Source organism: Takifugu rubripes, chromosome 21 (genome assembly GCF_901000725.2).
Source record: "Takifugu rubripes chromosome 21, fTakRub1.2, whole genome shotgun sequence".
Lineage (NCBI taxonomy): Eukaryota > Metazoa > Chordata > Actinopteri > Tetraodontiformes > Tetraodontidae > Takifugu > Takifugu rubripes.
In genome coordinates this window covers 17,250,430-17,277,416 of record NC_042305.1, presented here as the reverse complement: position 1 = coordinate 17,277,416, position 26,987 = coordinate 17,250,430, and the positions used below count along the sequence as shown (strand labels likewise).

The window sequence follows — 26,987 nt, the reverse complement described above, 5'->3', positions numbered from 1 at the left end:
GTCCCACATTTTCATACCTTTCAGAGAACATCTAAAGATAACTAGCTTTACATGAGTGTACATCTCATCGTGTGTCACACATTTATGATAAAGGTAATCGACAGAAGGTTAACTAACAGGTTGGCAACACACCAGCTCTGTCCAAAGTTGCTGAGTTCTCAAGGGAGATGACTCAGCTCACTGTAGCCCTGAACCACAATAGCATCATAATGGAATTGTGCACACATCTATGAATAGCACATGACAGAGAGGGATGAAGGTAGCAGGGAAAGGTGTGCACAACAGAGCATGCACGCAAAAGCACTCGAAATAGACCAGGTACACACTGATTATAATGTTTTTGAAATGGTTTCAAAAAGGTGTTCAAAAAGGTGTTTAAGGTCATTTTTAATGTGTATGTCAAAAACGTCATTATGGCTACAGGAGGTTACGATTGTGCACTTTCATAAGATTATTCCATCATTTTTCACTACAGAGGCCTGGAGACTAGATTGGGTTTGTTTTTATGTTTTGTTTTTGGTGGTTTTAAATCTATAAAATAGCTACGTCACCAATGGCCACAATACCAGGACTTGTCACCCTCTCTAAAGTCCAGTTTCCTTTACTGGCGCTGCACCAGTTACTTGATTCAGATGCTATACTGCTGCATCAGCTGACATGTTAAATATATCTAAATACCGGTAATATAAACATTTTTAAAGGCCACAGCTAATTTAAAGCATAGTTAATGAGGGTTAAAGTCCTTAATATCAATCTTGCTCAAATCTACACTCTCTTGGTCTTGATCACTTACCTGAGTGCATACACACTTTCAAGAGAGAGAAAGAGTAAATTTGCTCACTTCACCATTATCACTATTCGATTTTGTGTATTTTACTCAGCGTAAAAGATCATGATATCACTTTGATATAGAAATTAAAACGTACCTCATTAGCCAGTGATTGAAATATTTTCACTTTAAATGTTTATCCTAACTCACTATTTGCTATAACTACTTAATAGATTAGGTAACGCAGTTCCACCCTTGCTGGTACTCATAGAGCTGTCCAGCAGAGGGCACTGTTTCTCCATACTTTAGGCCCGAAGGGGAAATAATCATACTGTACGTTCCATCCAGGTTCTGCAGAGTATTCTGAGCGGGTTCAGACAGGTCCGTGTTCGCCTGTGGTCCAACGATCGCTGTGCACCTGATGTGTTGCCACAGGAACCTCATATGCTGTCTTGTGCAGGTGATACCTGAGGCCTGAATGAGGTAGGACAGGTGAGACCATCACAGTTTACAGACACCACAATGGTGTCCAAAAATAGAATGAGAAAAAAACTCTATTTAATATTAGTTACTATTTAGCCTGTAAAAATAAACACATTTTTAAAGCATATGGGGAAGAGAAGATGCTTAATAAAGATTATTTCTGTAAATACATGCTGGTATAGACTGTAAGAAGATACTGAATTAATCAAGAAAATTATTTGTACGTTCTTTTATTGCATTTTGCAGTAAAGTATTTGCCATTCTGGCATCAAAACTATGGAGAATGATTAGTGAAAATTTAATATAAATCCCTCTCTTTCAAAAATCCATCCATCCATCCATCCTCTACCGCTTATCCGGGGTCTGAAGCCAACTGGGTGTAACGTAAAGAGAGACCACAAAGCGAGTATTGTTTGGTGACCATGAGGGTAAAATCCATGCAAATTCCGATACAGAGCAATTTCACTGGTAGCAACACGAAGGTGTAAGGTAACAGAGAGGACTTTTTATGCCTCCCCTAATTCCACCTCACCCGAAAGGGAACAGTTCTCAATGTAAGTCCAATATTAAGATGCAAACAGTGCAAAGATGTGAAAAGTAGCAGGCAACTAAATAGGTTATTCATTGGATCTGAGATAATGTGACCTAATCTGGGTACCGGAACGTGCTAACAACCTTCCCACATTATCCCCAGCCTTTAAAGAAATATCGTTTAGCAAGAAATAACTGCATCTGTGTTTTCCTTTTGGAGAATAAATCCTATTTGGACCGAAGCTGAAGGTGTTCTTTATAGAGAAGAGGGCTTGGAGCTGACGCATATAAATTGTAAATTTGCCCCCAACTTCACTTTTCTGCCTTCTTTAAGGTGGATGTGCTATAATTTGCCCACATATAAACGCCTTAAAAGTTTCTAATGAGTGATCTCTGGAGAATCGTCAGTATCAAAGAACAAGGAACTCTGCGGAGGAAGGAATTCTTTACAGGAAGCTTGGACTAGAAAACAGGAGTGTCCACTGTCTGGGGGACACGTTGAAAATTGATGGTAAGATAAGATAAACCAGGAAGACTGCAGGACACTCGCCCCTTTCATTTGGAGGTTTTAAACACGAAAACCTTGGACATGCTGATATGTCTGTACTTTACCCCTCGTTAATTTGAGCCATGTTTTCCTCCGTGTTCTGAGGGTTCAGGCAGGAAAAATAGGAAATATCTTCTAACTGACTCTCCGTCAGCAGCTGTTCACCAAACACAAGCACATAGTTCTCTCAGAACAGGAATGTGGGTGATGTCATGTCACTGTAAACATCACATATTCTGGATTTGCTTATTTTAAGGTTTCTTTTTACATTCTAGCCCCAAAGATGGATGCAGGTGTGATGGAGCCTCGTTATTGGGGAAGCTAATATCTCCCATTTTCCCCTGTTTTTCTTTCTTGCATATATAAACCCTGGGTTGACCCTAGAATGTAACAGGAAACTCATTAGAATTTTTATTTAAATTCTTAAATAATTATCAAATATTTCTGTCCATTTTTGGAGTAACTAATATTGTACTGTGTGTAAAATAACTTAAACAAATAATTGTCATTTGAATCCATCTACCATCATCTTTCTGAGCCAGTAAACTTTTTTATTGAAAAGTTTTTTGACTTTTTCATCCTCTAAAACAATTTATGGATAGATCACTTATACGGTTTTGCTGATTCCAAATCAGCTGTTAAACCTTTACTTAAGCAGGAAAAACAAACAAACAAACAAACAATGTTTCGTACTGTATTTTGTAAAGGAAGAAACAGAAGTTCTTTGGTTCTTTCTTCTCAACAACGTTTGCAAACCCACACATCAGTTATATAGGAAACATGTACACCAGCACATGGAGGAACACGCTATCAAACACATCACATTTGCACATGTTTGCATGTTTGTATGTGCACGTCTCAATATCATCAGTGAGCCAGCATGCAAACGCACTCGCACCAACAAACACAAGGTCTCACTGTTGTCCTGCTGGAATTAATCCCGAAAACAACACATTTTCCTTACAACTTGTAAGTTTCTCCATCATAGTTACATCCTTTTCTCCTTAAATCTGTGGAGGGAATCGTTCCCAACACGGTCCTATTTCATCGACATTGATCTCTATATATGCAGCGAGTGTTTATGGTGCTTTTATATCCTTTCACCGTTGTTTTTGAGTCAATGTGATACTACTTTACTTCACATGATGAGTGAGCTAAGGGCACAGAAGATCTGGATGCGGGACATTTAGAGGCATGTTTGAGGATCTGGAAGAGGTGAACAATAGTAGGTTAGTCACACAGGTCGGAAATGCAAATGAGAGGGTGAGAGCTGCCGCTCATGTTCACTCATTCGCTCACGCACTTTCCAACTTCTCAACCTCTCACATCCAAGAAAATAATGAGTTGAGCCGGGAGACCCGTCCTGACATCATGGCCATGGTAAAGTACTGTTGGGGATTCTTAGCTTTTGGATCACTTTGGGAGGATTAAAAGGGAAGTGAAGAAATGAGCGATGTTGGTTTTTCTGTGAGACTTTGCTTGAATTTGTTGGCTTTCACTTTTGTTTCGACCTCTCCCAGTACGTATCATGCATCCTCTTTTACCGCTTTATTTTTAGATAGTTTACATTTCATTCATTTGAACTGAACCAACATAATTCCTTCTGTAGTTAAGGTGTGATACTTAGATGTTTGGTATTATGGCAAAAGTCATGTGTGCTTTGTGCTGCTTGAGTTTATTTGATGGATTTATATATTCTGTTAATATATCAAATCTCATGATTGCCTCCCCTTCATCGGCAAAGCACCCAAACATTTGAAAGGTGTTCTTTTAGTCCTGTTTTGCATCAGAATTCTCTTCATTTTTCCTCCTGTTGGCTTTCTGATCATTTGATTTTAGGATGAGATTCAAATTTCACAAGGAAAAGAACCAAAGTTTTCACCAAAAGCAGGTTTTGAATGCAGTTATCATTCAAAACGTGTTTCTTTTGTTATAAAAAGAAACTCGACACTACACAAACAAAAGGGTAGCTGTCTTTGTCCTTATCATCTGCTCTAATTTGTGAACAGCAACCTGATAAAGAAGCGGAAGCTGTGCGACCTCTCGCCACCTCCATCGTTCTTTACATAGATGTTATTTAGTAACCTGTGCATCACCACTTCCTCTATGGCAGCACCACTGTGAGAAAACAGACGCTGCATCCCCACTTCCCAATTTTGCTGCAATCAACGGTGTTGATGAACGTAGCTGTTTGTGCAAGAATCGGGTGTCAATTACTGCTATTTAAAAAAAGGGCAACTGTTTCAATACTGTGCATTGATGCATTTCCTGATTATGTTGGGTCGTATACATCTGTTCTGACAATCTATGGTTGTAGACATGCTTCATTAATATGTTAATATTAGTAACTTGAGGAAATGACAGCACATTTATAGCTAGACTATGTTGTATTCTGTGTTTTGATAAAAGTTGTGGAGCAAAAAGCACCTTTGAATCTGCACTTGGAGATTACCCATGAAATAAAAGCCTTGTGCCTGACAGCGTACTTCCTCATTCGCGAGGTTCAGATGATCAATGACTAAAAGTAAATGGCTATCGGCCAGGAATGTGGTTGTGTTTACTGATGAAAGGCTGAGCCCTTGTCTGGTTTCTGTGTTTTGCAGGGATTCTTTGGAAAGCTGAAGGGCTCGTAAGTTTCAGTTCATGCATTAGTTCCTGCAATCAAACTGCACTGCAGCATCCTAACTGTTCTCTTTCTGTGAGGCACAGTGGACCTCCAGCACCAGCCAGAAGGACAGGTTAGAGTGCGAATGTAGCGTTTTTCCTCTCTACTTCCTCATTAGTTGATCAACTTACTGTCATCAGTGCGTTTACTGAATCATCTCTTCCAGAAAACAATGTGGGATGGCCGCAGGGCGATTATGTAAGTTGAGAGGCAGCACGTTCCCTTTATTTATTCTTTAATTACATGGTATTTTCCCAAATGTATTCTGAAATTGCTGTTTCCTACATGCAATTGTTTCTTTTGACGATTTCTAATGGTAAATGATTGAGATTGAGGGTAAAATCTGACTTCTGTGATGCCAGGGTCACGAAGACGGCGACACGTATGAAGCGCCTCCGTGTCAGCGTGCTGCTGTAAAAGTGCCCCAGAGGCAGTTGGCAGACAATGTTTATCTGGGTAACATTCATTACTGCAGCCGAGGCTGGGACATAACCTGAGCAACAGTCAAATCTCAAACGTTGTTATGCTGCTTTCCTCAGAAAGGTCAGTGGCCAAACCTGCTGTTCCACAGAGGCAGGCGCCACCTCCACCCACATCTGGCAGATTTGTGGTAACAGCAGATGACCCCTCCCCCACCATCCCAATACTGAAGGCTTTCTTAAAGATGTCAAAAGAATTAAAATAATGGGACTTGTCTTGTAGAAATCCCACCAACAAGCCGAGGATCCATTTAATGACCCCAACGGCAGGAAACGTGGGTTATTCACCTGTGCTTACTCTCACTTCACCGTCTGCATGCATAAATAATTTAACCTTTACCTTTTCTTTGTCGCAGCACCTGCAATAGACAGAAATGAAAAGCCTGGGAAAAAGAGGCTGTTGCTTCCGCCGGTGCAGAGTCTCCCACCCCCTCCAGTTGAGGAAGGTGCAGAAACCCCAGAAACACAAAATTTCTAGCCTACAAAGTTTATTTACAGCCTACAATGACTTATTTATCAATTAAAACTGGAAAAATCATAAGAAAGAACCGGGCCAAATGCAGAAACAGGGTTCTTTTTTGGAAGAAAGCGATCGCCACCTTGTGTAAAACCCGTGAACTGCACGTTGAATGGACCGAACGGTTGCACGGAGATGCACAAGTCTGCCAAAAATCCTGAGCTACACGAGCATCCCACACAAACGTCAGATACAACGTGTGTGCATGTTTGTGAAATCACAATGACACTTTATAGCACTTGACACACAGGCCCTGTTGTTTCTGCCACTCGGTGTTGTGTTTTGATTGGCTGTGTGACACAAATGCTACAAAAATCACTTCATGCGTCTGCATTTCAGATGTCTACTTGGACCCAAATGAAGAACAGGTACATCTAACCATAGATTGAATCTTTTTTTAATTGCAACACACTTATGTAGCCCCAACGAGATGGGTTAAGTACAGAAGCCACACTGACCATCTCCAGTTATATTAAACGCACTTTGGTCCATTTTATTGCTCCAGGAGGAAGATGACGTGTATTTAGAGCCCACTGAGGGTAAGTTGCACCAGACTTCAGGAGAACCGTCTCTGATCATGAAAATCAGAGATCAGCATTTTCCATAACGGCTGCATATGTTGTGAAAGACAATTCCCTTCCTCTTCCTCACCATCAGCCTGCAGTCCTGCTCCTCACAGGCCAATGAGGACCACTCCATCTCCACAGACACACTTCGGGGCGCCTGCCGCACCCATGTGAGTGCTTCCATCCTGATGCCACCAGTGTGTGATGACACAGATTAACCTGGACTAAACTGTAACACGTCCACATCTCATCCGTCTTGGATGAACAGTCATTTCAGGCTGAATCCCCTCGAACACACATGATAAATCAGCGTTCTCTCTCAGCAGGGTGAAGCCTCCGGTTCCCAGGGCAAAGTCTGTGAGTCCGTCTGCTGAGCTCAGTGTTTTCCTTTCCCTGACGAGGCCTCGCGATCGCTGGTGCCGAGCATTTCCATTTAACGTTCCTTTCCTTTTCTTTGTTTTAGCATTCCACCCTGCCCTCCTTAAATGTGGAAAAAACAGGTACACGTGCGCTCGTTTACCAGAACCCTCCACTTGATGCATAAATGTTCCCGCCAATCACATCGGCGAGACCATTTTGATGGCGTTCCCTCGTCTCTGAACCCACAGCTGAAATGAGGCGCGCTACGTTGGCCGCCACCCTCCCTCCACCGCCAGCCCCCAGCGTGAGACCCCCTCCGCCTGTAAACATGGAGGCCAAAGTCAGGGAGGAGAGGCTGGAGAGGTCCAGTGTTTGTTTTGGTGTTGCAGCTGATGCCAGTACAGTTCAATTCAGCGTTTAACATCAGCGTTCTGTCTTGGTTGCAGCTCTCCGATCCCTGTGGCAGACACGAGGACTGCGGGTGAGACTGAGGTTTATTTTTCATTGCTAATATTGCAGGAGTTAAACTTTTACACAACTTGTACTTGTCTAAAGTTTTACCTAGCGGTGTGAGAACAACCAAACAGTCTGGGACTGAGGTACGTGGTCCACCTGGAGGAGGCATCTCGCCTGAGTTTGTGACCATTTTCCCAGTTATTGATATGTAGATGTCATGTCAGGGCAAAGAGTGGTTTGCTGGAGACTGCAACAGGAAGACGGCGGAAGCACTTTTATTGAGGGTCAAAAAGGTACAAAACATGTTTCATTTTAAACAAAAACACCAAGGAACTGAAGGTTTAGCAGGGGGGCTTTTTGTTTAAACGGAAGAGACCACTCATTTTAGTTTTTCTCTTTTTCAATTTTCTAGTCGTTCTTTGAAATTTGCTGGGATTTCCTGCCTTTTTGTGTTCATTTGTTCTTGCAGGACGGCGCTTTTCTCATTCGACACAGTTCAGCCCAGAGCAGCCGGCAGCCGTACACCCTGGCCGTGCTCTACGAGAACAAGGTCTACAACATTCCCATTCGCTTCCTGGAGGAGCTCCGAGGGTATGCCCTGGGAAAAGAGGGAAAGACGAATGAAGAGGTGAAAAGAGCCTCCCTGAAGACGGAAAGACAGAAACGGAGAAATTTAAACTGTGTTTGTTTAACGTAACGTCTTCATGTCTTTTTTGCTGTCTCAGATTTTCTGCACGCTTGACGAGATGATTTCACACCACCAACAGAACCGGCTGCTTCTGATAAACAGCCAGAGTCAGGCCAAGCACACCACATTTTTAACCCATCCTGCCTGCCCATGAAATCCCACTGCAGAGTCAGGAGCACCAGAGTCATTAAAGATAAGGAAACCGCTGTAAAGGTTTCCCACCTGAGTGACACTATCTAGTTTACTGAAGAACCTCTATTTTCTTGTTGCATTAGACACTGAAAATGATTTAATTCAAAATGATGTAAAGCACATATATTTTCTTCAGTCCGCTTCCTCTAATGTTAGAAGGTTTTGAGACAGAAGACTGGCGCAGATTTCAACCCTGTGCGTTATGGGAGGAGCCACGTATACGAATTAAACTTTGTCGTGTTCTTTCATGTGTTTCCTTTTGCTAATTTGATCAGTTTGAGTTTGATGAAACATGTGACATCATGCTTGGGGCGCTAACATTGTTAACAAGCCTGATAATTGCCCGTTAGAGACCAAGGTCTGGATTTTTGGTCTCTTTTGGGTGTGTGTGTGGGTGTGGGTGTGTGTTTATGCTGTTTCTTGATCAGATGATTCTGGGTACATTTGCTTCCTGTCTGTAAAATAATGTCTGTTTTGCGAAGCCCCATCCTAATCCTGCAACAAAGCAGAGCCAATTCAAGTATGATTTAAAGGTCCAGTAGAGTTTTCTTAGAAACATTTAAGCGCAGATAATCATGTGTTTACAAAGTGCAATTACCTTAGGATGGCAATCACTGTGCTTCTATTCATGTGGACGATGATATTGGAATAAATGTGGATGCTAAGTTTGTACTGAATACAACATCATCATGAATCACTTTTAAATGACAAAGTCAGCGTTTCAAGTTCTACTGACAGATCCAGTGAATGACGACTCTGCAATCTCGCCACCACATTGGATCAAATCTTAAAAAACTGAACTTTCCATGACAGAATCAAGGTTCAGAAAGAGCTGGACTGAATGATGCTGCCCATGCATTCGGGGCAATTAGGGCATCGCTTCTCCTCAGGTGTCTGACACTGGTGCAATCATGGAAACCAACTAACAAAAACTACATTTTAATGCACCCAAACATTCTAATGCATTTTAAATGAATATATCACTGAATATAATACATATCAATGTGAAGTTTAACCACCACGGTGGAGACGTCACACGGTTAATACAGGGTGAATGTTTGACTTTAAAGTAGTCGCTCATATTTGTCAAATCTATTAATCTTCTGATCATCACTTGGAAGAATTATTTATGGGCGTGCGCGCGCAAAAAACCGTGCAAAGGTGGGGCGCGTGTCACGAGCCCTGATTTCGAAGTTGGTGGAGAGGAAGGGGGAAGGGGCTTCGGCGGAGGGGTACAAAGCAGACGTCCGACTGCTTCCATTACCAGCTCAGTTAACTCCCCCCCCCCACGGTGCTTCTTCTGAGGGAGGCGTCTTACCGTAACCCAGCAGAGGAGTTTGGGGCGGCCCCGTGTCTTTGCATGATCCGGAGAGAAAACGGTTTACGCGTTTGCCTGTGGAGTAGTTCCAGTGGACTAGTTTTCCTAGCGGAGGCGCGGAGTTTTGGACTCAGGACTGTGTTGGGGGGCTTCTGAATGGGAGCAGACGCCGGATTCGTGTGATAACAACGCAAGACACCGGAGTACGCCGGTACTGCCCATCACATTTTTGACTTTTGGGGGAAATTTGAGGCCAGAAAGGACAACACATACATTCCTCCTGCTCTCCCTTTCCCCTCTCCTTCCTGACGGATTCTTCAAAACAGAGAAATTCCCCCCCGCAGAAATGGCTCAGATACTGCCGATACGATTTCAGGAACATCTGCAGGTAAGCAGCCATCGGGGGGAAATAAAGACTTCCAAAATCATTCCAGACTATTCGCTTTCCACGGTCTGCTTGCCTGTGTGGGCCGGCACAAACAGCACATGTCGCATTTAAATGGAATCTGAAATCCGGCTGCAGGGTGGTGCTCAATATAGCTACAGGCCTAGTTTTCTCCTGCCGGGCAGATGATGACTTGTAGAAATTGACCAGTCAGATCATACACAGCCCCAATGCGGACCAGCAGAGTTCGGATACGCCGCAGTTTCTTTCCAGCCTGTTTCAGATGGAAAACGCTGCTGTCATTTGCAACCTGCTCGTCTGACACCGGCGGGTTTTTAACTCGGTCCCCCCCCCCCCCTACACACACAGCTGATTTTTTTTTGACTCTCTGACTCTTGCACATGAGCTCTGTGGTTGCAATGTTGTTGTGCTGGAAACATGTCTCCCAACGTCCTCTTTGGTCATCGTTCAGCTGCAATGCATTAGAGGTGGGACCAAAAGTACCTTAATCTAGTTGCAGACTGTATTTTGTTTGGGTTTTTTTATGCTGCAGAGGCTCTGTTTATGGTGTGGGGAGTTTCAAAAGGCCCTGCAGTCTTTGGTTGGCAGCACAAAATGTCCTTTTACACACTGCGACTACAAAGGAAACAAACAGCCAGTTATGTGGTCATCTGTGGAAGGATTCTTTCCATGTTTGCCCCCCCTCCCTTCCCACTCTGTTTTTTTTTTTTTTTGATACAGATCATCCCACAGCACCTCCATGACCTGCATCCCTAAAAAACTTTGGTGACACACCCCTGCACCCTTTTTTTGGGTCTGTAGCTTGTTGTTATGGTAACATCAGGCAGTGAAACGGCCTTTCACTCAGAGGAAAAAAGTAGTCCACCCCCACTCTCCCCGCTCCCTTCCTCCGACCAGAAGCCCCACTTTTGCCAGCCAAAGATCCTTTATCTACCACACTGTTGTGAGCTTGCAGGCTGCAAGACGCCTCTCACTGACAAGACTTGCGCGCTGTTGCTGCTTTGATGGAGGCCAGTGCAGTACCAGACGATGTCTGGGTCATTAGTTGAAATGTCACTCCGCTGTACATACCTCTTTCTTCTGCGCTGAGGAAAAAAGCTGGAGGTGGTGATAAGCAGCAGACCGCTTTATGTTCCGCCTCTACCATGAAACGCCAGCTATCCCCTCTGTGAATCAAGGTGGTTCCAGCAGAGTGAAAAATGCCTGGAATTTGCAATCCAAGGACTTTGGGCCTCAAGTTGTGTAGCATTTCATTTTTTCCCCCCTTGGCCTTGTTTTTACAGCTCAGTGTTTGTAGTCTGGGCCAGGATTTAAGAGTATAATGTACCCAGATGATGAAGGGCCATTACAAACTAGCGATTGTGCGTGACAACAGCAGATCATTTGTCCCAGACATCTTCATTCTTCCTCTCCAATAAGGAGGATATTTTCTGGATTTTCTGAGAGCTGCTATAGAATTCAGGCTTATTCATTTCCAGACATAACCCCTGTAGCCATGGCTACATGACACCATCACGAACGGTGACCCGTGTGGGAAGGTCCCCCTCCTGACATTACTCTCTGTCCTCATGCGCGTGTTTGCTTCTGTTTTGATTTATCTGACGAGGTCAGGGACGCGTATGGTCATGTCAGTTTCTCATTCATCAGTGCTCACGTGGAATGAGTGGGTCGCGAGGGATATGGGGGATATGAGCTGCAGTCAGGATGCTTGGAAGATGAGGGGAGGAAAAAGATGTTGTTGACTCATGTTGGAGCGACAGTATCTCTGCGACCGAGTGTTTGAACAGCTTGTGCTGCAGCCCCAGAGCTCAAAAACGCTGTCCTGCTGACTCCATTTGAGAGGCCGACCTGCCTCGACACTATGAACAGCGCCCTGGTGCTCTGCTGCATCTGGCCTGATGAAATGATGCCACCACTTCAGGCGAGCAGATGTGCCAGATTGATGAGGGAAGCAGGCCCTATTTGCGTCCTGCAAATGTCATTACGATAGGACACAATAATGGGGGGGGGGGCGGCAGAACGCTAACAGGCCGCATCTGCGTTCGCTCATGGAAATGCAATAACAATATATTCGCATACATTCTGCACCATTGTGTGGTACAACTGGGACTTTATTTTTTAGATAAGATGAAATGATTGAATTATTTCCCTCCCCCCCCTTACCAATTTCACCTTGTTACGTCATCATCTAGGAGTATCGACTACAGGCCACGCGCTCCGGGCCTTTCGCTGCCTTTTCTTCCCCTGCATTTCCGAGGTATCCTTCAGCTGTTGCTGGAACATGCTTGAGCAGAACAACCGCCCCGTCTGTGACTCACCAAATACCGTCAGCTCTGTATCATCAGAGAAGTTGCGCCGCCTTTGTCACCAAGATGCGGCTTCCCGTGTCCGCCCTTCCCGTAGGTGCCGAGACGATGGCGAGCAAACCGTGCACGCGGCGGTAACTCACTGGAGGTGTCTGTCTGATTTTACTCGGTTATTTACGGTCTTTATCTGCGATAAAGTGGTGGGAGACGTCGGTTGCACAACCTTTTACTGAAGCCAAACAGGCCTGGATTTACTGGAACTGCTCAGTACAGACCGACAATCATCCCTCCTCCTCCTCTATTCCCATCTAACAGTCATATTTATCAGAACGGCCTCTGTCCTCCACAATGGCCCGTTCATGGAGGACTCTTCTTTAGCAGGATGCTGCAGCATGTCCTGTCTGTGTCTGCACCTCCGCTGTCTTGACTGCGGACTCCCAACCCTCTCCTTACACTGATAGATTTGGCAGTCTTGCGGAAGTGCAGCAGATGGCTCCAGTCCTCCCTCAGGTCTTCTCTCTGGCTTTAATGCTGTCTTTATCTGGCACACGCGCTGCAGCGAGTTGGCAGCGAGGCGCAGCTCGATGTACATGCACAATAGATTCACTGGACGCCCTCAGTCAATCTCTCACTGAAGATTCCTTCCTGTTTTGATGCTTTGGATCCCGATAACTCCTCGGTTATGATTTGTTCTCTGTCTGTGGATGCCTGCTGGTCTCAGACTGCATAATTAAATGGGTTCAGTCATCTGTGTGTGTGTGTGTGTGTGTGTGTGTGTATCCTTAAATTTCTTGTTTTGTAGTTTTTGTCATGATCACAAACTAGATTTAACTGAATAATGAATCGAAGTTTGTACTGTCGGTGGCCCTGATTTTATTTATTAAGCAGTAATAGATTTTTTTTAAGGCTATAATCCAGTGATACTTAAACTTCTTCACAGCTGGCTGCTGAGAGGGAGAATTAAATGCAGCATTGTGGTTTAGATGATTAAAAAGCTACAGTAAATTCAGGAGATTAAATGCTGTTACAGGGGTATAAAATAGGAGTCTGTTAATGTTAACTGTTGCCTGAGGTTTACCCACGCTCGTCCCCTGGCTCCATGATCTGCCAGACCTCCTGTCTGGGAAAACAACCTTTACAGAGATTCTGGGAAAATTAGGGCAGACCTGCTGCTATTTAAATTAAAACACAGCTTCATCTACCTGCCACTTATTTTCTCTCACTGCAAGGTTGTGTTTTATATCTTACCCTGTCGAGGCAACGTGGATGCTTCAAAAAGTTGGAATATTCCTGATCAGATGTTGCTAACTTTACTGCTATATGTTTTTTCATATCTGTAGCTGGGATATACGCAGCTAGAAAATATTTAAAAGAGGAATTTCAAACATGTAGGGAGGTTTTTGTAGCCTGGGCTTCAAATCTGGGTGGATGCTTGCTGTATCGCTGCAGCTGTAATTCATGATTTAAAAAAAAAAAAATGCTGTTTCATAAATAGTTCAAATGAAACCAAATCATGAATTGACATCACGAGATGAAGAATTACATGGGAGGATTACATGTCATTCCTTGCATATTTAACAGTAACTAATCCAGATGACATCTGATCACATCTGGTTTAATGCTGGACCCTTTTCAGTTGCAGAACATGGGCGTGAACCCCGCCAACATCGGGTTCAGCTATCTCACCATGGAGTCGGACAAGTTTATCTGCATCAGAGAAAAGGTGGGGGACCAGAACCAGGTGGTGATTGTGGACATGTCCGACCCCACCAACCCCATCAGGAGGCCCATCTCTGCCGACAGCGCCATCATGAACCCTGCCAGCAAAGTCATCGCACTGAAAGGTAACAGCACGTTTGGTTCAGAGCCACGATGTCAGTGCTGTGTGGCTACACCGGGTGTGTAGCTGAATCTACTAAATGGCTTCTACTCAGCCCACAAAGAGCAAGTGCTGATCACGACGGTTCTCTTTTAATGCTTCTCTCTCCCCCTTAACACGACGCCGTTCCACTCTGGTTCGGCTTTCTCTCCTTATACTCACCTGATTGACACTTTGCTTTTTCTCCCTTGCTTCATCATTTCTCAGACGGTGAGTTTCCTTGTGTCTGTCTGCCCATCTGGCCCTCTGTTGTGGTGACATAGCAGCCATGTCTCTCTCATAAAAGCTTCCTGCATCTCAAGTATGTCCAACGATTTTGGCCAGTCATCAATCAATTGAAATTCCAGCTACAAATCTGTTAGCGGCACTTCTCCAGCCATGCGCCAACAAACTGGAAGCCATCGTACTTTTATGAGAACTATACATGTGTCGGCATGACTTGTGTGCTGGTAGAGTGTGTGTGTGGTTTGCTTCATCAGATATTACTCTAAAAAATGACGGAGACACTAAGTGTGTGCAGCCACACCTTTAATTCTTCTCTTCTACAGCTGTGAAATATCACTTTAGATCCAAGTGACCGGTTTTAGGAATCGTTTTCCAGCTTTCTTTTTAAAAAAGCAGACATTCTTGGCAGTTCACATCTCCTCAAAGAATGTAGCATTCATCAGTGCTTCCTGTGCACTTAGCTCGGCACATTCTTCATGTTATTTGCATCTGTTATATTTGAGATTTCCCAAGGTTCCTCATTATAGTGGAGGTGAGTGGGATGTTATGTTTGCTGTTAAAAATACAGCACACTTGTGTTTTTACATTCATTCAACATTCCACATTCATTTGAGCCTCATTTGCATTCAAAAACTTGCTTATAGAGATATACAGTATTTTTTTAAGCATCTGGTTTTAATCTCCATTGTTTCTTTTACTGCATCCAGCAATTTATTATCTTTTTATGAGGAATAATCAGTGTAAATTGAAGGACAAAGTACTTTGCTTTTCCTCTCACATGAATACTATAATACTGTTTTACATTTCCTGGCTGTGATCTGTATTTCTCTTTGCTTCTCTCACTTCTTTTCATGCCTCCACTTAGCTGCCAAGACCCTGCAGATCTTTAACATTGAGATGAAAAGTAAACTAAAGGCTCACACCATGACAGAAGATGTGATGTTCTGGAAGTGGATATCGGTGAACACCGTCGCCCTGGTGACTGATTCAGCCGTCTATCACTGGAGCATGGAGGGAGACTCTCAGCCCGCTAAGGTTTTCGACCGGCACGCCAGTCTGGCAGGCTGTCAGATCATCAACTACAGAACTGATCAGCAACAGAAGTGGCTGCTTTTGATCGGGATCTCCGCGCAGGTATGAAAACATGTCCGTGCACAAATGCACCGTATTAAAGGACTGCTCATTCTGGCACCACGGAAACAGAAAGCAAATCCGTTTTCCAAACTTTGTGCCCCACAGCAAAACCGCGTGGTTGGAGCCATGCAGCTGTATTCAGTCGACAGGAAAGTGTCCCAGCCCATCGAGGGACACGCTGCTGCCTTTGGAGACTTCAAAGTGGAGGGGAACACCAAACCTTCCACCCTCTTTTGCTTCGCCGTGCGCTCGCAAGCTGGGGGAAAGGTGATGGTGCTACGTCTAAGTCATGTCCTCGCAAAGAAACTAGTCCCAGCATTATTTCCCGTTCATATATCCTGTATCAGGAGCAAAACTGAACAAACTATAGACTGTTAACTGTAGGTAATTAGTAATTGTTGACCTAAAAAAAGAAAAGACCTAAGTGGAATTACATCATAAACGAGTTGCTTTCCTTGGTGGCTGTTGTCTGTAGAGAGTCTTTTGGGTTAGTGTAGTGTATTGTTGGTGTTACGCAGAAGCATAATTCATCCCTTATATGCTGACGCTCTTCATACAGTTGCACATCATTGAAGTCGGTCAGCCAGCTGCAGGGAACCAGCCCTTTGCTAAGAAAGCCGTTGATGTGTTTTTCCCTCCAGAGGCGCAGACAGACTTTCCCGTAGCCATGCAGGTGAGGAAACAGCTGTTGGCATTGTTGCTATTATTAAACTAATAGTCACTTCTTTGTGTTAACGTTTTCTCTCTCTGGTTGATTTTTTTTTACAGATCGGAAGTAAACATGGAGTCATATATTTGATCACAAAGTATGGTTACATTCACTTGTACGACCTGGAGTCTGGAGTTTGCATCTACATGAATCGAATTAGCGCGGAGACCATTTTTGTCACGGCTCCACATGAAGCCACCTCAGGAATCATTGGGGTGAACAAGAAGGGTCAGGTGAGGAGCTACCAGTTATGGCTCAGCGGCCATTTTTAGGTTGCATATTAAAACAAGATTTCTCTTGTTTATTTTTGCTCCAGGTCCTCTCAGTCTGCGTTGAAGAGGAAAACATCGTCAACTACGCCACCAACGTTTTACAGAACCCAGACCTGGCGTTGAGGATAGCTTTAAGGTCCAATCTCGCTGGGGCGGAGGAGATTTTTGCGAGGAAGTTCAACACACTGTTCTCCCAGGGAAATTATTCAGAGGCTGCAAAGGTTGCTGCCTCGGCACCTAAGGTATGTTTTTGTTTTTTTTTACCACCAAGTTACCATGACCGTTCTGTAGTCTGAAGATATCTGAAGGAATTCTTCTTGCCATCTTTTCCCCCTCTCAGGGAATTCTCCGCACTGCAGAGACCATTCGTAAGTTCCAGAGCGTCCCAGCTCAGCCAGGTCAGGCCTCCCCATTGTTGCAGTACTTTGGTATTCTGCTGGACCAGGGTCAGCTCAACAAGTTTGAGTCTTTGGAGCTGTGCCGGCCTGTCCTGCAGCAGGGCCGCAAGCAACTGCTGGAGAAATGGCTGAAGGAGGACAAGGTAGGCCTGCTGGATCAGGACACTGCAGCAGTGCTTCTAATCAGCATGATGCTGGACATCAAGACACTGAACTTTCCCACCGGCTCCACCATCACAATTCCTGAGTAAGACCTGTGTTTGTTTGTGTGTAGTTGGAGTGCTCAGAAGAGCTGGGAGACCTGGTGAAGGCATCGGATCCCACTTTAGCTCTTAGCGTGTACCTCAGAGCTAACGTCCCCAACAAGGTCATCCAGTGTTTTGCTGAAACTGGCCAGTTCCAGAAGATTGTGCTTTATGCCAAAAAGGTTAGAACTTAAAATAAAAACTGCTGTGAAGTTTATTACTTTGCAAAACAATGCTTGGTCAGCCTTTATGGTCGATTCTTCATTAGGATTTAGGGAAGTAAAACTTCGACTAGTCAACTGCATTTTTCTCCAATTTGACGTTTGTAGGTGGGCTACACCCCTGACTGGGTTTTCCTCCTGAGAAACGTGATGCGTGTAAATCCAGACCAGGGCCTGCAGTTCGCCCAGATGCTTGTCCAGGACGAGGAGCCGCTGGCCAACATAAACCAGGTAATGCACAAATGGGCTCACTCAACAGGTCCACATGTTCCCCTTTTAAGAGCTGCGAGTTTACCCTCACACACTCACTTGAGCACAAAGTGCCCAGTGTGGGAGCCTCCATCTGTGTTGTTCCAGATGTGCCAGCAATGCAAAGAATTTACTAAGTCAGTGACTTCCCCCCCCCCCTTTTAAAGCCACATCATCACTCTTCTCAGTTCTAATCACAAGCAGAGAACTTCTGGATTTAAACGATTACAGTCATGCAACATGCTGCCGTGGCTTTGATTCCTAATTGTTCCTGTCTGACTTTGTATTTGTCTCCTATAATGGTGGGAATCAAAACTACTTTTTCATTTCTTTTTTGTCTTGCCCTCTTTGCTAGATTGTTGACGTCTTCATGGAGGGAAATCTGATCCAGCAGTGCACGTCCTTCCTGTTGGACGCTCTGAAGAACAACCGTCCCGCCGAAGGACACTTACAGACTCGCCTGCTTGAGATGAACCTCATACATGCCCCCCAGGTAAACACTCGCAGTATTCGGAGTATTCAGGTGGAATCATTTAAAACGAGACTTGTGCCCCCACTTGTGTGTGAATACTTTTTTAAGGTCGCGGATGCCATCCTTGGGAACCAGATGTTCACCCATTATGACCGGGCCCATGTGGCCCAGCTGTGCGAGAAGGCAGGTCTCCTGCAAAGAGCTCTTGAACACTACACAGATCTGTACGACATCAAACGGGCAGTGGTGCACACGCATCTGCTCAACCCTGAGGTACGCCTGCGGGTGTTCTCTCCCGCCTGGGACCGTTGTCCTCCCTCCCGTCTCTTTACCCTCCTCATCCTCTGTGTTATTTCTTCTTTGCTTCGGTTCTTCTTTTAGTGGCTGGTGAACTTTTTTGGCTCGTTGTCAGTTGAAGACTCTTTGGAATGTCTGAGAGCCATGTTGTCAGCTAACATCAGGCAGAACCTGCAGCTCTGCGTCCAGGTAGCATCGAAGTATCACGAGCAGCTGGGGACTCAGTCTTTAGTGGAACTCTTTGAATCCTTCAAGAGTTATGAGGGTAGGTGTCACGCCTGCTCAGGCTTCAGTGTGCAGATTTGGATTAAAGCCAAAGAAATTCTTATTCATGGGAGATTGGGCTAACCTTTTTTGCTGTTCTCCTCTGATGTCTTGATCAAAGGTTTGTTTTACTTCCTTGGATCGATTGTGAATTTCAGTCAGGAGCCTGATGTTCACTTTAAGTACATCCAGGCTGCCTGCAAAACAGGTCAGATCAAGGAAGTGGAGAGAATCTGTCGAGAGAGCAACTGCTACGACCCAGAGAGAGTCAAAAACTTCCTCAAGGTAAAAAGACTTGCAGTTATGATGCGTCTCACTGGACGTTTTCCACAACATGACACATTTAATGCATTTGATTCTAATTTTCCCTTTTGTAGGAGGCCAAGCTTACAGATCAGCTCCCTCTGATCATCGTGTGTGATCGCTTTGACTTTGTTCACGACTTGGTGCTCTATCTCTACCGCAACAATCTCCAGAAATACATTGAAATCTACGTGCAAAAGGTAACAGTCTCTGAATTAGGCTTAATAAGTAGATACCATCACTATCCACCTTATTTTTGCTCCACGGTGACATCTTCATTTAAGAATATGTTGCTGTCCTGTTCAGGTGAATCCCAGTCGTTTACCGGTGGTTATAGGTGGACTGTTGGATGTCGACTGTGCTGAGGATGTGATCAAGAACCTGATCATTGTGGTCAGAGGGCAGTTTTCCACTGATGAGCTAGTAGAGGAAGTAGAAAAGAGGAACAGGTATTTGATTAGTGGTTTAATACCTTGTTTTATTAGATTATTAACAGACTCTCAGACAATTGAATTAAAATGTTGGGGGAAAAAAATGTGATTGGGAAGATCACCCTGGCACAAACATTAATGTGGCCAAGTCAGAAATGTGAACAGAAATATATCGTGGAAAAGCTTTACTTACATCACTGCCACCTAGCGGAGGTGTTACCATATTACAATTTACACACCTAAGGTGTGTAGGAAAAACAAATAATTTTGCATGTGATTTTTTATGAAGGTCACTTTTCAGTCTTTCCATTATCCTCTCAGGTTAAAGCTGTTGTTACCATGGCTTGAGTCTCGCATCCATGAAGGGTGCGAGGAACCGGCCACTCACAATGCGCTGGCCAAGATCTATATTGATAGCAACAATACGCCCGAGCGTTTCCTGAAAGAGAACCCATTCTACGACAGCGCTGTTGTTGGAAAATACTGTGAGAAGAGAGACCCTCACCTGGCCTGTGTAGCTTATGAGAGAGGACAATGTGACCTGGACCTTATAAAGGTGAGCTAATTGCAACAGTATAGCTTTAAGCCATTTTTCTGATTAAAAAAATATATGAATTTTCCTTTTTGTGTTTCTTAGGTGTGCAATGAAAACTCCTTATTCAAGAGTGAGGCTAGATATCTGGTCCATCGGAAAGACCCAGAGCTTTGGGCAAATGTGCTTGAAGAAAACAACCCATTCAGACGACAACTTATCGATCAGGTTACTTTTTCTTAAATGCTTCACTTTGTTTTTGAATTTTTAATTAATAAAGACTCTTTTAGAATATTGCCAAACCAAACTTTTTTTTTTTAACCTCACTCTAGGTGGTGCAGACAGCCCTGTCAGAGACCCAGGACCCAGAGGAGGTTTCAGTAACCGTCAAGGCCTTCATGACTGCAGACCTTCCCAATGAGCTGATTGAACTGCTGGAAAAGATCGTACTCGACAACTCTGTCTTTAGCGAGCACAGGTAGAGCAGGAATTAGTAGGACTCTTAAGTTACAAACCCCAAGATTCTATTTACGTGAGACCCTCTGGTGTGGCTGTTTTTTCCAGAAACCTCCAGAACCTGCTCATTCTGACTGCCATCAAGGCCGACCGTACTCGGGTGATGGAGTACATTAACAGACTAGACAACTACGACGCTCCGGACATTGCTAATATCGCCATCAGCAATGAGCTATTTGAAGAAGCGTTTGCCATTTTCAAGAAGTTTGATGTCAACACCTCTGCAATACAGGTATCCTAAGTGTGTGATTTAGTTTTGACAGATAAAAACATTAATATCAGCGTCCTAAATACAAATTCCCACCTGTGTGCATCATTACATCTGTAGGTATTGATAGAGCACATAGGGAACCTGGACCGAGCCTACGAGTTTGCAGAGCGCTGTAACGAACCTGCGGTGTGGAGCCAGTTGGGCAGAGCTCAGCTGCACCGAGGCCTCGTCAAGGAGGCCATCGACTCGTACATCAAAGCTGTCGACCCTTCTGCGTACATGGAGGTGGTCAATGCAGCCAGCAAGAACAGTAAGCTTCGGATTCCTCCCTCACTCCAGCAGTCTCCCGGTGCAGGTTGATCTTCTGTCTTTTGTGGTTTGCAGATAATTGGGAAGATCTGGTGAAATTCCTCCAGATGGCTCGAAAGAAAGCCAGAGAGTCCTACGTGGAGACGGAGCTCATCTTCGCCTTGGCTAAAACAAACCGTCTGGCCGAACTGGAGGAGTTCGTCAGTGGACCCAACAATGCTCACATCCAGCAGGTAGGACTCATCTAAGGAATACATGAACGGGATTTTGTGTTATTGTATCTGATCTTTGTGCTTCCCCGCTTTTTCAGGTGGGCGATAGATGCTACGAGGAAGGCATGTACGAGGCAGCGAAGCTCTTGTATAACAACGTTTCCAACTTTGCTCGTCTCGCCTCGACACTCGTACATCTCGGGGAGTACCAGGCGGCCGTGGACAGTGCCAGGAAAGCCAACAGCACACGGACATGGAAGGAGGTAGGAGGTTATTCAGATTATCCAACAGCTAAATCTGATGCTGTGAAACATCTACTGATCTCTATATGATATAATGATATTCACTACTGACTTAGGGATGTTAAGAAATGCTGAAACTGTGTCTCCGAATGAAAGTTGCGCGCTAACTTAAAACCGTCTCTGATCACAAGGTCTGCTTTGCGTGCGTGGATGGGGAGGAGTTCCGTCTGGCGCAAATCTGCGGCCTCCACATCGTCATCCACGCTGACGAGCTGGAAGACCTGATCAGCTACTATCAGGACCGCGGATACTTCGAGGAACTCATTGCGCTGCTGGAGGCGGCGCTGGGTTTGGAGCGGGCTCACATGGGCATGTTCACAGAGCTCGCCATCCTCTACTCCAAGTTCAAACCTCAGAAGATGAGGGAACACTTGGAGCTCTTCTGGTCCAGAGTCAATATTCCAAAGGTTGTGTGCCAGGAGACCCTTTTTTAAAAATAATATATATTAGGGATAATTCTCCATCATCTCAAAAGATGACGCTAACATTAATTAGCCCCCGTTCTCCATGTTTATGTTGTGTCGGACATTCCCAGATTTTACAAATGCTGTTTTTGTGGGGTGCACTCGTGAACAACAGTCTTTTGATGCCCTGTGATGTGACAGGTCCTCCGTGCAGCAGAGCAGTCTCACCTCTGGGCAGAGCTGGTTTTCCTTTACGATAAATACGAGGAGTACGACAACGCAGTCCTCACGATGATGTCTCATCCGACTGAAGCTTGGAAAGAAGGGCTGTTCAAAGACATTATCCCAAAAGTAATCAAAAAGGAGCTTTTGGATCTTTTGGTTCCTTTTCAGGCTTCTTCACCTTTATGTTCTAATTCTATGTATTTTTTTTTTTTAGGTGGCCAATGTGGAACTGTACTATAAATCCCTCTCCTTCTATCTGGACTATAAACCGCTCCTACTCAACGACCTGCTGACCATCTTGTCTCCACGGCTTGATCACAGCCGAGCGGTCTCGTTTTTCTCAAAGGTAACCAGTGCGAATCCTCCTTCGTCTGTAACGTGCGCTGCCAAACGTGGACATCGAGTGTTTGCCTGTGTGTCTCCAGATGAACCAGCTGAAGCTGGTTAAGCCTTACCTGAGATCAGTCCAGAACCACAACAACAAGTCTGTCAACGAGGCACTCAACAACCTGTTGACAGAGGAGGAAGACTATCAGGTGGGTGCGACACTTTTTCATGCGCGTTGGCAAATATTATTGGATAACTTTAAATGTTGGGTCTTTCCCAATGTTGTGTGTTGACCTCCGATGAGGAAGAACACAATGAATTCAGGTGGAGCTTAGAATCTAATCACTGTATGTAATTTAGAACAATGTCAAATAGCTACCAACATCAAAGACGGTGATGAGAAGATGTATATGATGTTCACAATGTTCTGCAGTGATTCGTGTCACCGGGTTTGGAATCGGAACGTGTCTTCATGTGAACGTGTTATTCCACAGGGTCTGAGAGCGTCCATCGATGCCTACGACAACTTTGATACCATTGGCCTGGCGCAGAGATTAGAGAAGCACGACCTGATCGAGTTCAGACGCATTGCTGCTTATCTTTATAAGGGTAACAACCGCTGGAGACAGAGTGTTGAGCTCTGCAAGAAGGACAAACTCTACAAGGTAAAATATTTGGGACGCGGACAACAAACTCTTTCACTGTTCCCGAGGATGGAGTTGGCTTGTATCTAACATACTGTGGAGACTTCACTTGTAATAAAAGACTGTTTCTCCGGATGGGGGATAATTCATGTATGAGTTTCTGTCTTTCCCAGGATGCCATGCTGTACGCTGCAGAGTCGAAGGATGCTGAGCTGGCAGAAAATCTGCTTCAGTGGTTCCTGGAGGAAGGCAGGAAAGAGTGCTTTGCTGCTTGCCTCTTTGCATCCTATGACCTGCTGCATCCCGACGTAGTGCTGGAGCTGGCCTGGAGGCACAATATCATGGACTTCGCCATGCCGTACTTCATCCAGGTCATGAGGGAGTACCTCACAAAGGTCAGTACGCCAGCAGAAAGCAAAGCAGATGCTGTACCCTGCAACTGTATTTTACGATTTTTCTGGCTGATTTGATTCACACAGACACGCTGACATGAAAAGGTAAAAGAAGAAAACTTTCTGTAGTCATACAATAAAGTGCCTGGCAATTCCCTGAAAATGTTGCCCTGTAGACTTGTGAGGTCACTGGGGGTCATCTCTCTGGGTTCTTTTCCAGGTCGATGCGTTTGCAGCAAAGGTGACGGTCTCTGGCCCTCTTTTCTTATTCCTTTTATGTGTCCTGTCTGTTCTTGTTACTTATCTCTGATGTAGGAGCCTAGCATGGGCTGTAGAACCAGCGGGCCTCTGAGTTCTGGCCTTCAAGAACTGCCGTAGTACGCTCAGGCTTTTGTTCACGTCAGCACCAACACGTGCCTCATTGGAATTAAATGGGGATTTCCTAATATTGGAATACTGAGATCTTATAGTTCGGGCCATCGCTGTGTAATTCCCGATGACTTTAATTGTTTTCTGGGTGGCTGGAGCTTAAGCCTGTGCACTAGCTAGTTCTTCAGGACCGGAGTTATCCTCTCTGGGTCTAACAGAATCCTCTCGCTTGCTAACGCCACTCCCTCAGGGCCGTGTCTCGTGTCGTTTTTAAGGTGCAGCAGATTTATTTATTACATGAAATTCAAAATGCATCCGTCTGCATTCGCAAACACAAGAATTTTAATGGGGAGAGGAGACGCGCTGGATCATGTCTCTAACTCCAGGTTTAAACATCACACAACATTTCATAGACATTAGACCGATGCCCTGCTCCGATATGAAAGCGAGGACGATCCGTTCACATCTGAATTCATTTTTATTCACATTTTGTGGAATAGTTCAAATCCAGGACAGTTGACCAGGTGACCAATTTGCCGAACAGCCGAGATGAGCATAAACTCTGAGCTCCATACAGCCGGCGTAGATCAGAAACACAGTGATTGTGCTGGAGCTCCTGCTCACAGCCTTGAACTGGCTGCACGTGACAATTATTTTGGCGTGAATGTGTGGAACTGTAGAACCATAATATAGGCATGTGTAGATTATTCTTTACCTTAATAATATTTCTTTAACCTCAGTAAAGAAACAGTAAATTCGCCCTCGGTGGAATCAGCTCTTGACATCAGCAGGTTTCACTGTGTGACTATTGTCTGTTTTTCATCAGTGACATCTGTCCAGATTAAAGGCGCATTTTAACGCTCACGTAGTTGCTGATAGTAAAACTAAACAGTCAGCAGACACTGCCTGCAGGAAACGATACCACCGAGGCCTGAGCGTACTGTTCTGTGTTCTGTCATGTGGGTGATGGGACCCTTGAATTGTCCACGTAACCATTTTACTTGAAACTTAACTGGAAGTTTTCCAACAACCAGCATGGCATCTTGTCTAAGGTAACATTAGCTATTCTGTCACTTAGTTGTCTTAAGGAAACTGTTTTGATAAATCCTTTGTGCTACCCTTCCATGAATACTTGTTTCATATGAAATAACAATGCTGCATTCTACAAATAAAGCTCAAAGGTTTGGTTTATTAATTTGTAGTCAAATCTACAAACTGTGGTAGGTGTCCAGCAAAACTAAGAGATAGAGCAGTTTACGCTGTTTTCCAGCTTCTGTAAAGTCAGTATGTGGTTTTAAGTGTCAAGACAACAGTGTAAAACATTTGATTTATGTATGCAACCCTGCCTCATCTGTGTTCTTATCTCTGTTGCCCTCAGGTGGACAAACTGGAGGAGGCAGAGAGCCAGAGAAAAACGGAGGAGGAGGTGACAGAACCTCAGCCGATGGTGTTTGGTAGGTTGAGCTGTACAGCAGTCAAGTGAAACTTGGAATAGCGCTTCAGCTGTCCATTATGTTATGTTATTTAGCATTTAAAAAAAAAAAAAATCAATTTTAAAATACTGTTTATCCGTAGTTTCTTCAATTCACCACCAGGGGGTGCTCTCGCTCGTCTTTTGCTATCTACAGAATACATGTCTCGGTAGCAAACAGCCCAACAGTGACTGCATATGTGTTTCAGGCCAGCAGCTGATGTTGACCGCCTCACCTGCTCCAGTGACCCCCCAGACGGGCTACCCGAGCTATGCCTACCCCCCCGCAGGTTACCCTGCCGCCCCCGCTGCTGGCTACCCCCCTCAACCCCCAGCATACGGCTTCAACATGTAAAGGCCTGACAGTTCCTCTTCTACCCATTTCCACCATTTCTCCTTGACACGCACACTCACACACTCAAACTCACACCGAACTGTTGCTGCTCTGGCTCTCAACTGGCCAACGACTGTACCTGAAACACACCCAGGCCCTCCATCACCTGGCGAGACTCCGCTCAGCACTGAAACTGCAATAGAAACCCGCCGCCTCTACTTTCTCCACGTGCGCGCTCAGGATGGTATCGAGGCTGGTGGACATCCCCGCACCCTTTTCGACTTGTCATCATTGATCGTAACAGCATGAAGTCAGCTCTTAGAGAACTACCTTAGCGACACGGAACCACTGTTGCTGTTCAACGTAGACTTGAATAGACATAGAGCCTTTGTTGAATAGACAAGAGACTTATTACCGAAAATCAGAGGGGCGCACACGCGCGTGTGTATCTGTGTGTGTGTGTGTGTGTGTGTGTGTGTGTGTGTGTGTGTGTGGGGCTCCCCCCTCCGCCGTAAAGCACTGCTACAGCCTTACGTACTTTGTGGAGGTGTAAAAAAAAAAACGGGCTCATTTCTTGTTTTCATTTCACGACTGTCTCCTGCTCCGATTAGGACAGTTTCTGTGCAATAGTGTCCTCTCACAACAGGTACAAAGTGTTTGCTGTATGTGGACTGATAACACTTGTCTTGATACTGTATCTGCTGTGTGTGCGCGTGTGTGTACATGCGATTGTAGCCTCTGAAGCCTTGAAGAGATGCATTGCGAAACCACAAGACACTCAGTGAAAACTCCCTTACAGTTGCACCCGGTTTGATCAGAAGGGCGACTTTGGGACTCTTGACATGGACATCTGGAGTTTCAGGATTAAAAGAAAAGACTCAGAGGTGGCTGAATTAAGAAAATGCTATATGCTGTAGTCTGCATGCCTTGCAAAACTATAGAGCTGCAAACAGGAGCACAATTTTCATGTTACACTCAAGTATACATACATAACCAGTGTGTTCAATGAAATGTTCTCACCAAACTAACAACACAGTGATGAAGTTCAACCAGAATCCAGAGGGTGGAAAAAAAAACAGAAGAAAAATCCTTATTGTACTTAAAAGTATCAGATATGAAATTACCAAACTAATCAAATGTGGATTATTGTTATGTATTGTCTATAGTGTGTTGTAGTCTTTAAAAAAAAACATTGATTTTTGTAACAAAAAAATGAAAAAACAAGTTAATAAAATTGAGGGGGATCTTTAGCTGCAACTGTGTGCTCACAGCCGACACTTGATTCTCTGCATCCCTTTTTTCCCCTCACAACTGTTCACTGAAGAGCAAATGAAGTGGAAACTCTTCCTTTGTAATT

General features: G+C 44.6%; 2 protein-coding genes across 9 annotated transcripts; both read left to right on the top strand.

The window, feature by feature from the left end:
- The first annotated feature begins 3,568 nt into the window (after window positions 1-3,568).
- On the top strand, window positions 3,569-8,940 carry LOC101077135 (SH2 domain-containing protein 6). 4 transcript variants are annotated; one of them, XM_011615887.2, is made up of 19 exons: window positions 3,569-3,710; window positions 4,934-4,959; window positions 5,034-5,068; window positions 5,162-5,193; window positions 5,358-5,451; window positions 5,535-5,605; window positions 5,698-5,749; window positions 5,831-5,920; window positions 6,331-6,359; window positions 6,497-6,530; window positions 6,649-6,727; window positions 6,884-6,914; window positions 7,021-7,057; window positions 7,166-7,280; window positions 7,364-7,398; window positions 7,473-7,516; window positions 7,598-7,666; window positions 7,843-8,001; window positions 8,099-8,940. In XM_011615887.2, exons 1-19 carry the CDS (start codon window positions 3,702-3,704, stop codon window positions 8,213-8,215), a joined length of 1,158 nt encoding a protein of 385 aa, XP_011614189.2. In that variant the 5' UTR covers window positions 3,569-3,701; the 3' UTR covers window positions 8,216-8,940. The 4 variants fall into 4 exon arrangements, with proteins under 4 accessions (XP_011614189.2, XP_029685580.1, XP_029685581.1 ...); XM_029829720.1 differs by having other exon boundaries at window positions 3,570-3,710; window positions 6,881-6,914; XM_029829721.1 differs by having other exon boundaries at window positions 3,572-3,710; window positions 5,040-5,068; window positions 6,881-6,914.
- Window positions 8,941-9,516: 576 nt separating this feature from the next.
- On the top strand, window positions 9,517-26,907 carry cltcl1 (clathrin, heavy chain-like 1). Of its 5 annotated transcripts, none has more exons than XM_029829714.1 (33): window positions 9,517-9,959; window positions 13,920-14,127; window positions 14,370-14,372; window positions 15,253-15,521; window positions 15,627-15,788; window positions 16,081-16,194; window positions 16,290-16,463; window positions 16,547-16,744; window positions 16,843-17,043; window positions 17,175-17,327; window positions 17,475-17,597; window positions 17,971-18,108; window positions 18,196-18,360; window positions 18,469-18,649; window positions 18,770-18,933; window positions 19,026-19,151; window positions 19,258-19,400; window positions 19,704-19,938; window positions 20,020-20,142; window positions 20,247-20,392; window positions 20,479-20,662; window positions 20,759-20,951; window positions 21,026-21,183; window positions 21,261-21,425; window positions 21,596-21,871; window positions 22,070-22,219; window positions 22,308-22,439; window positions 22,519-22,629; window positions 22,915-23,085; window positions 23,238-23,459; window positions 23,677-23,703; window positions 25,204-25,279; window positions 25,506-26,907. In XM_029829714.1, the coding sequence occupies exons 1-33, from the start codon at window positions 9,918-9,920 to the stop codon at window positions 25,649-25,651; spliced, it is 5,079 nt and encodes a 1,692-aa protein (XP_029685574.1). In that variant the 5' UTR covers window positions 9,517-9,917; the 3' UTR covers window positions 25,652-26,907. The 5 variants fall into 5 exon arrangements, with proteins under 5 accessions (XP_029685574.1, XP_029685577.1, XP_029685575.1 ...); XM_029829717.1 differs by lacking the exon at window positions 25,506-26,907 and adding an exon at window positions 23,544-23,561 and having other exon boundaries at window positions 25,204-25,243; XM_029829715.1 differs by lacking the exon at window positions 14,370-14,372.
- The last annotated feature ends 80 nt before the right edge of the window (window positions 26,908-26,987 follow it).

What these genes read in the sequence shown, in the direction of transcription:
- LOC101077135 (XM_029829720.1), top strand. An exon ending in TGGACCCAAATGAAGAACAG is followed by an intron (nt 6,360 to 6,496) that starts GTACATCTAACC and finishes TTATTGCTCCAG; the next exon opens with GAGGAAGATGACGTGTATTT. An exon ending in CGGTTCCCAGGGCAAAGTCT is followed by an intron (nt 6,915 to 7,020) that starts GTGAGTCCGTCT and finishes TCTTTGTTTTAG; the next exon opens with CATTCCACCCTGCCCTCCTT.
- cltcl1 (XM_029829714.1), top strand. Translation starts at nt 9,918, where the DNA reads ATGGCTCAGATACTGCCGATACGATTTCAGGAACATCTGCAG. An exon ending in TCTGTCTTTAGCGAGCACAG is followed by an intron (nt 20,393 to 20,478) that starts GTAGAGCAGGAA and finishes TGTTTTTTCCAG; the next exon opens with AAACCTCCAGAACCTGCTCA. An exon ending in GCACACGGACATGGAAGGAG is followed by an intron (nt 21,426 to 21,595) that starts GTAGGAGGTTAT and finishes TCTGATCACAAG; the next exon opens with GTCTGCTTTGCGTGCGTGGA.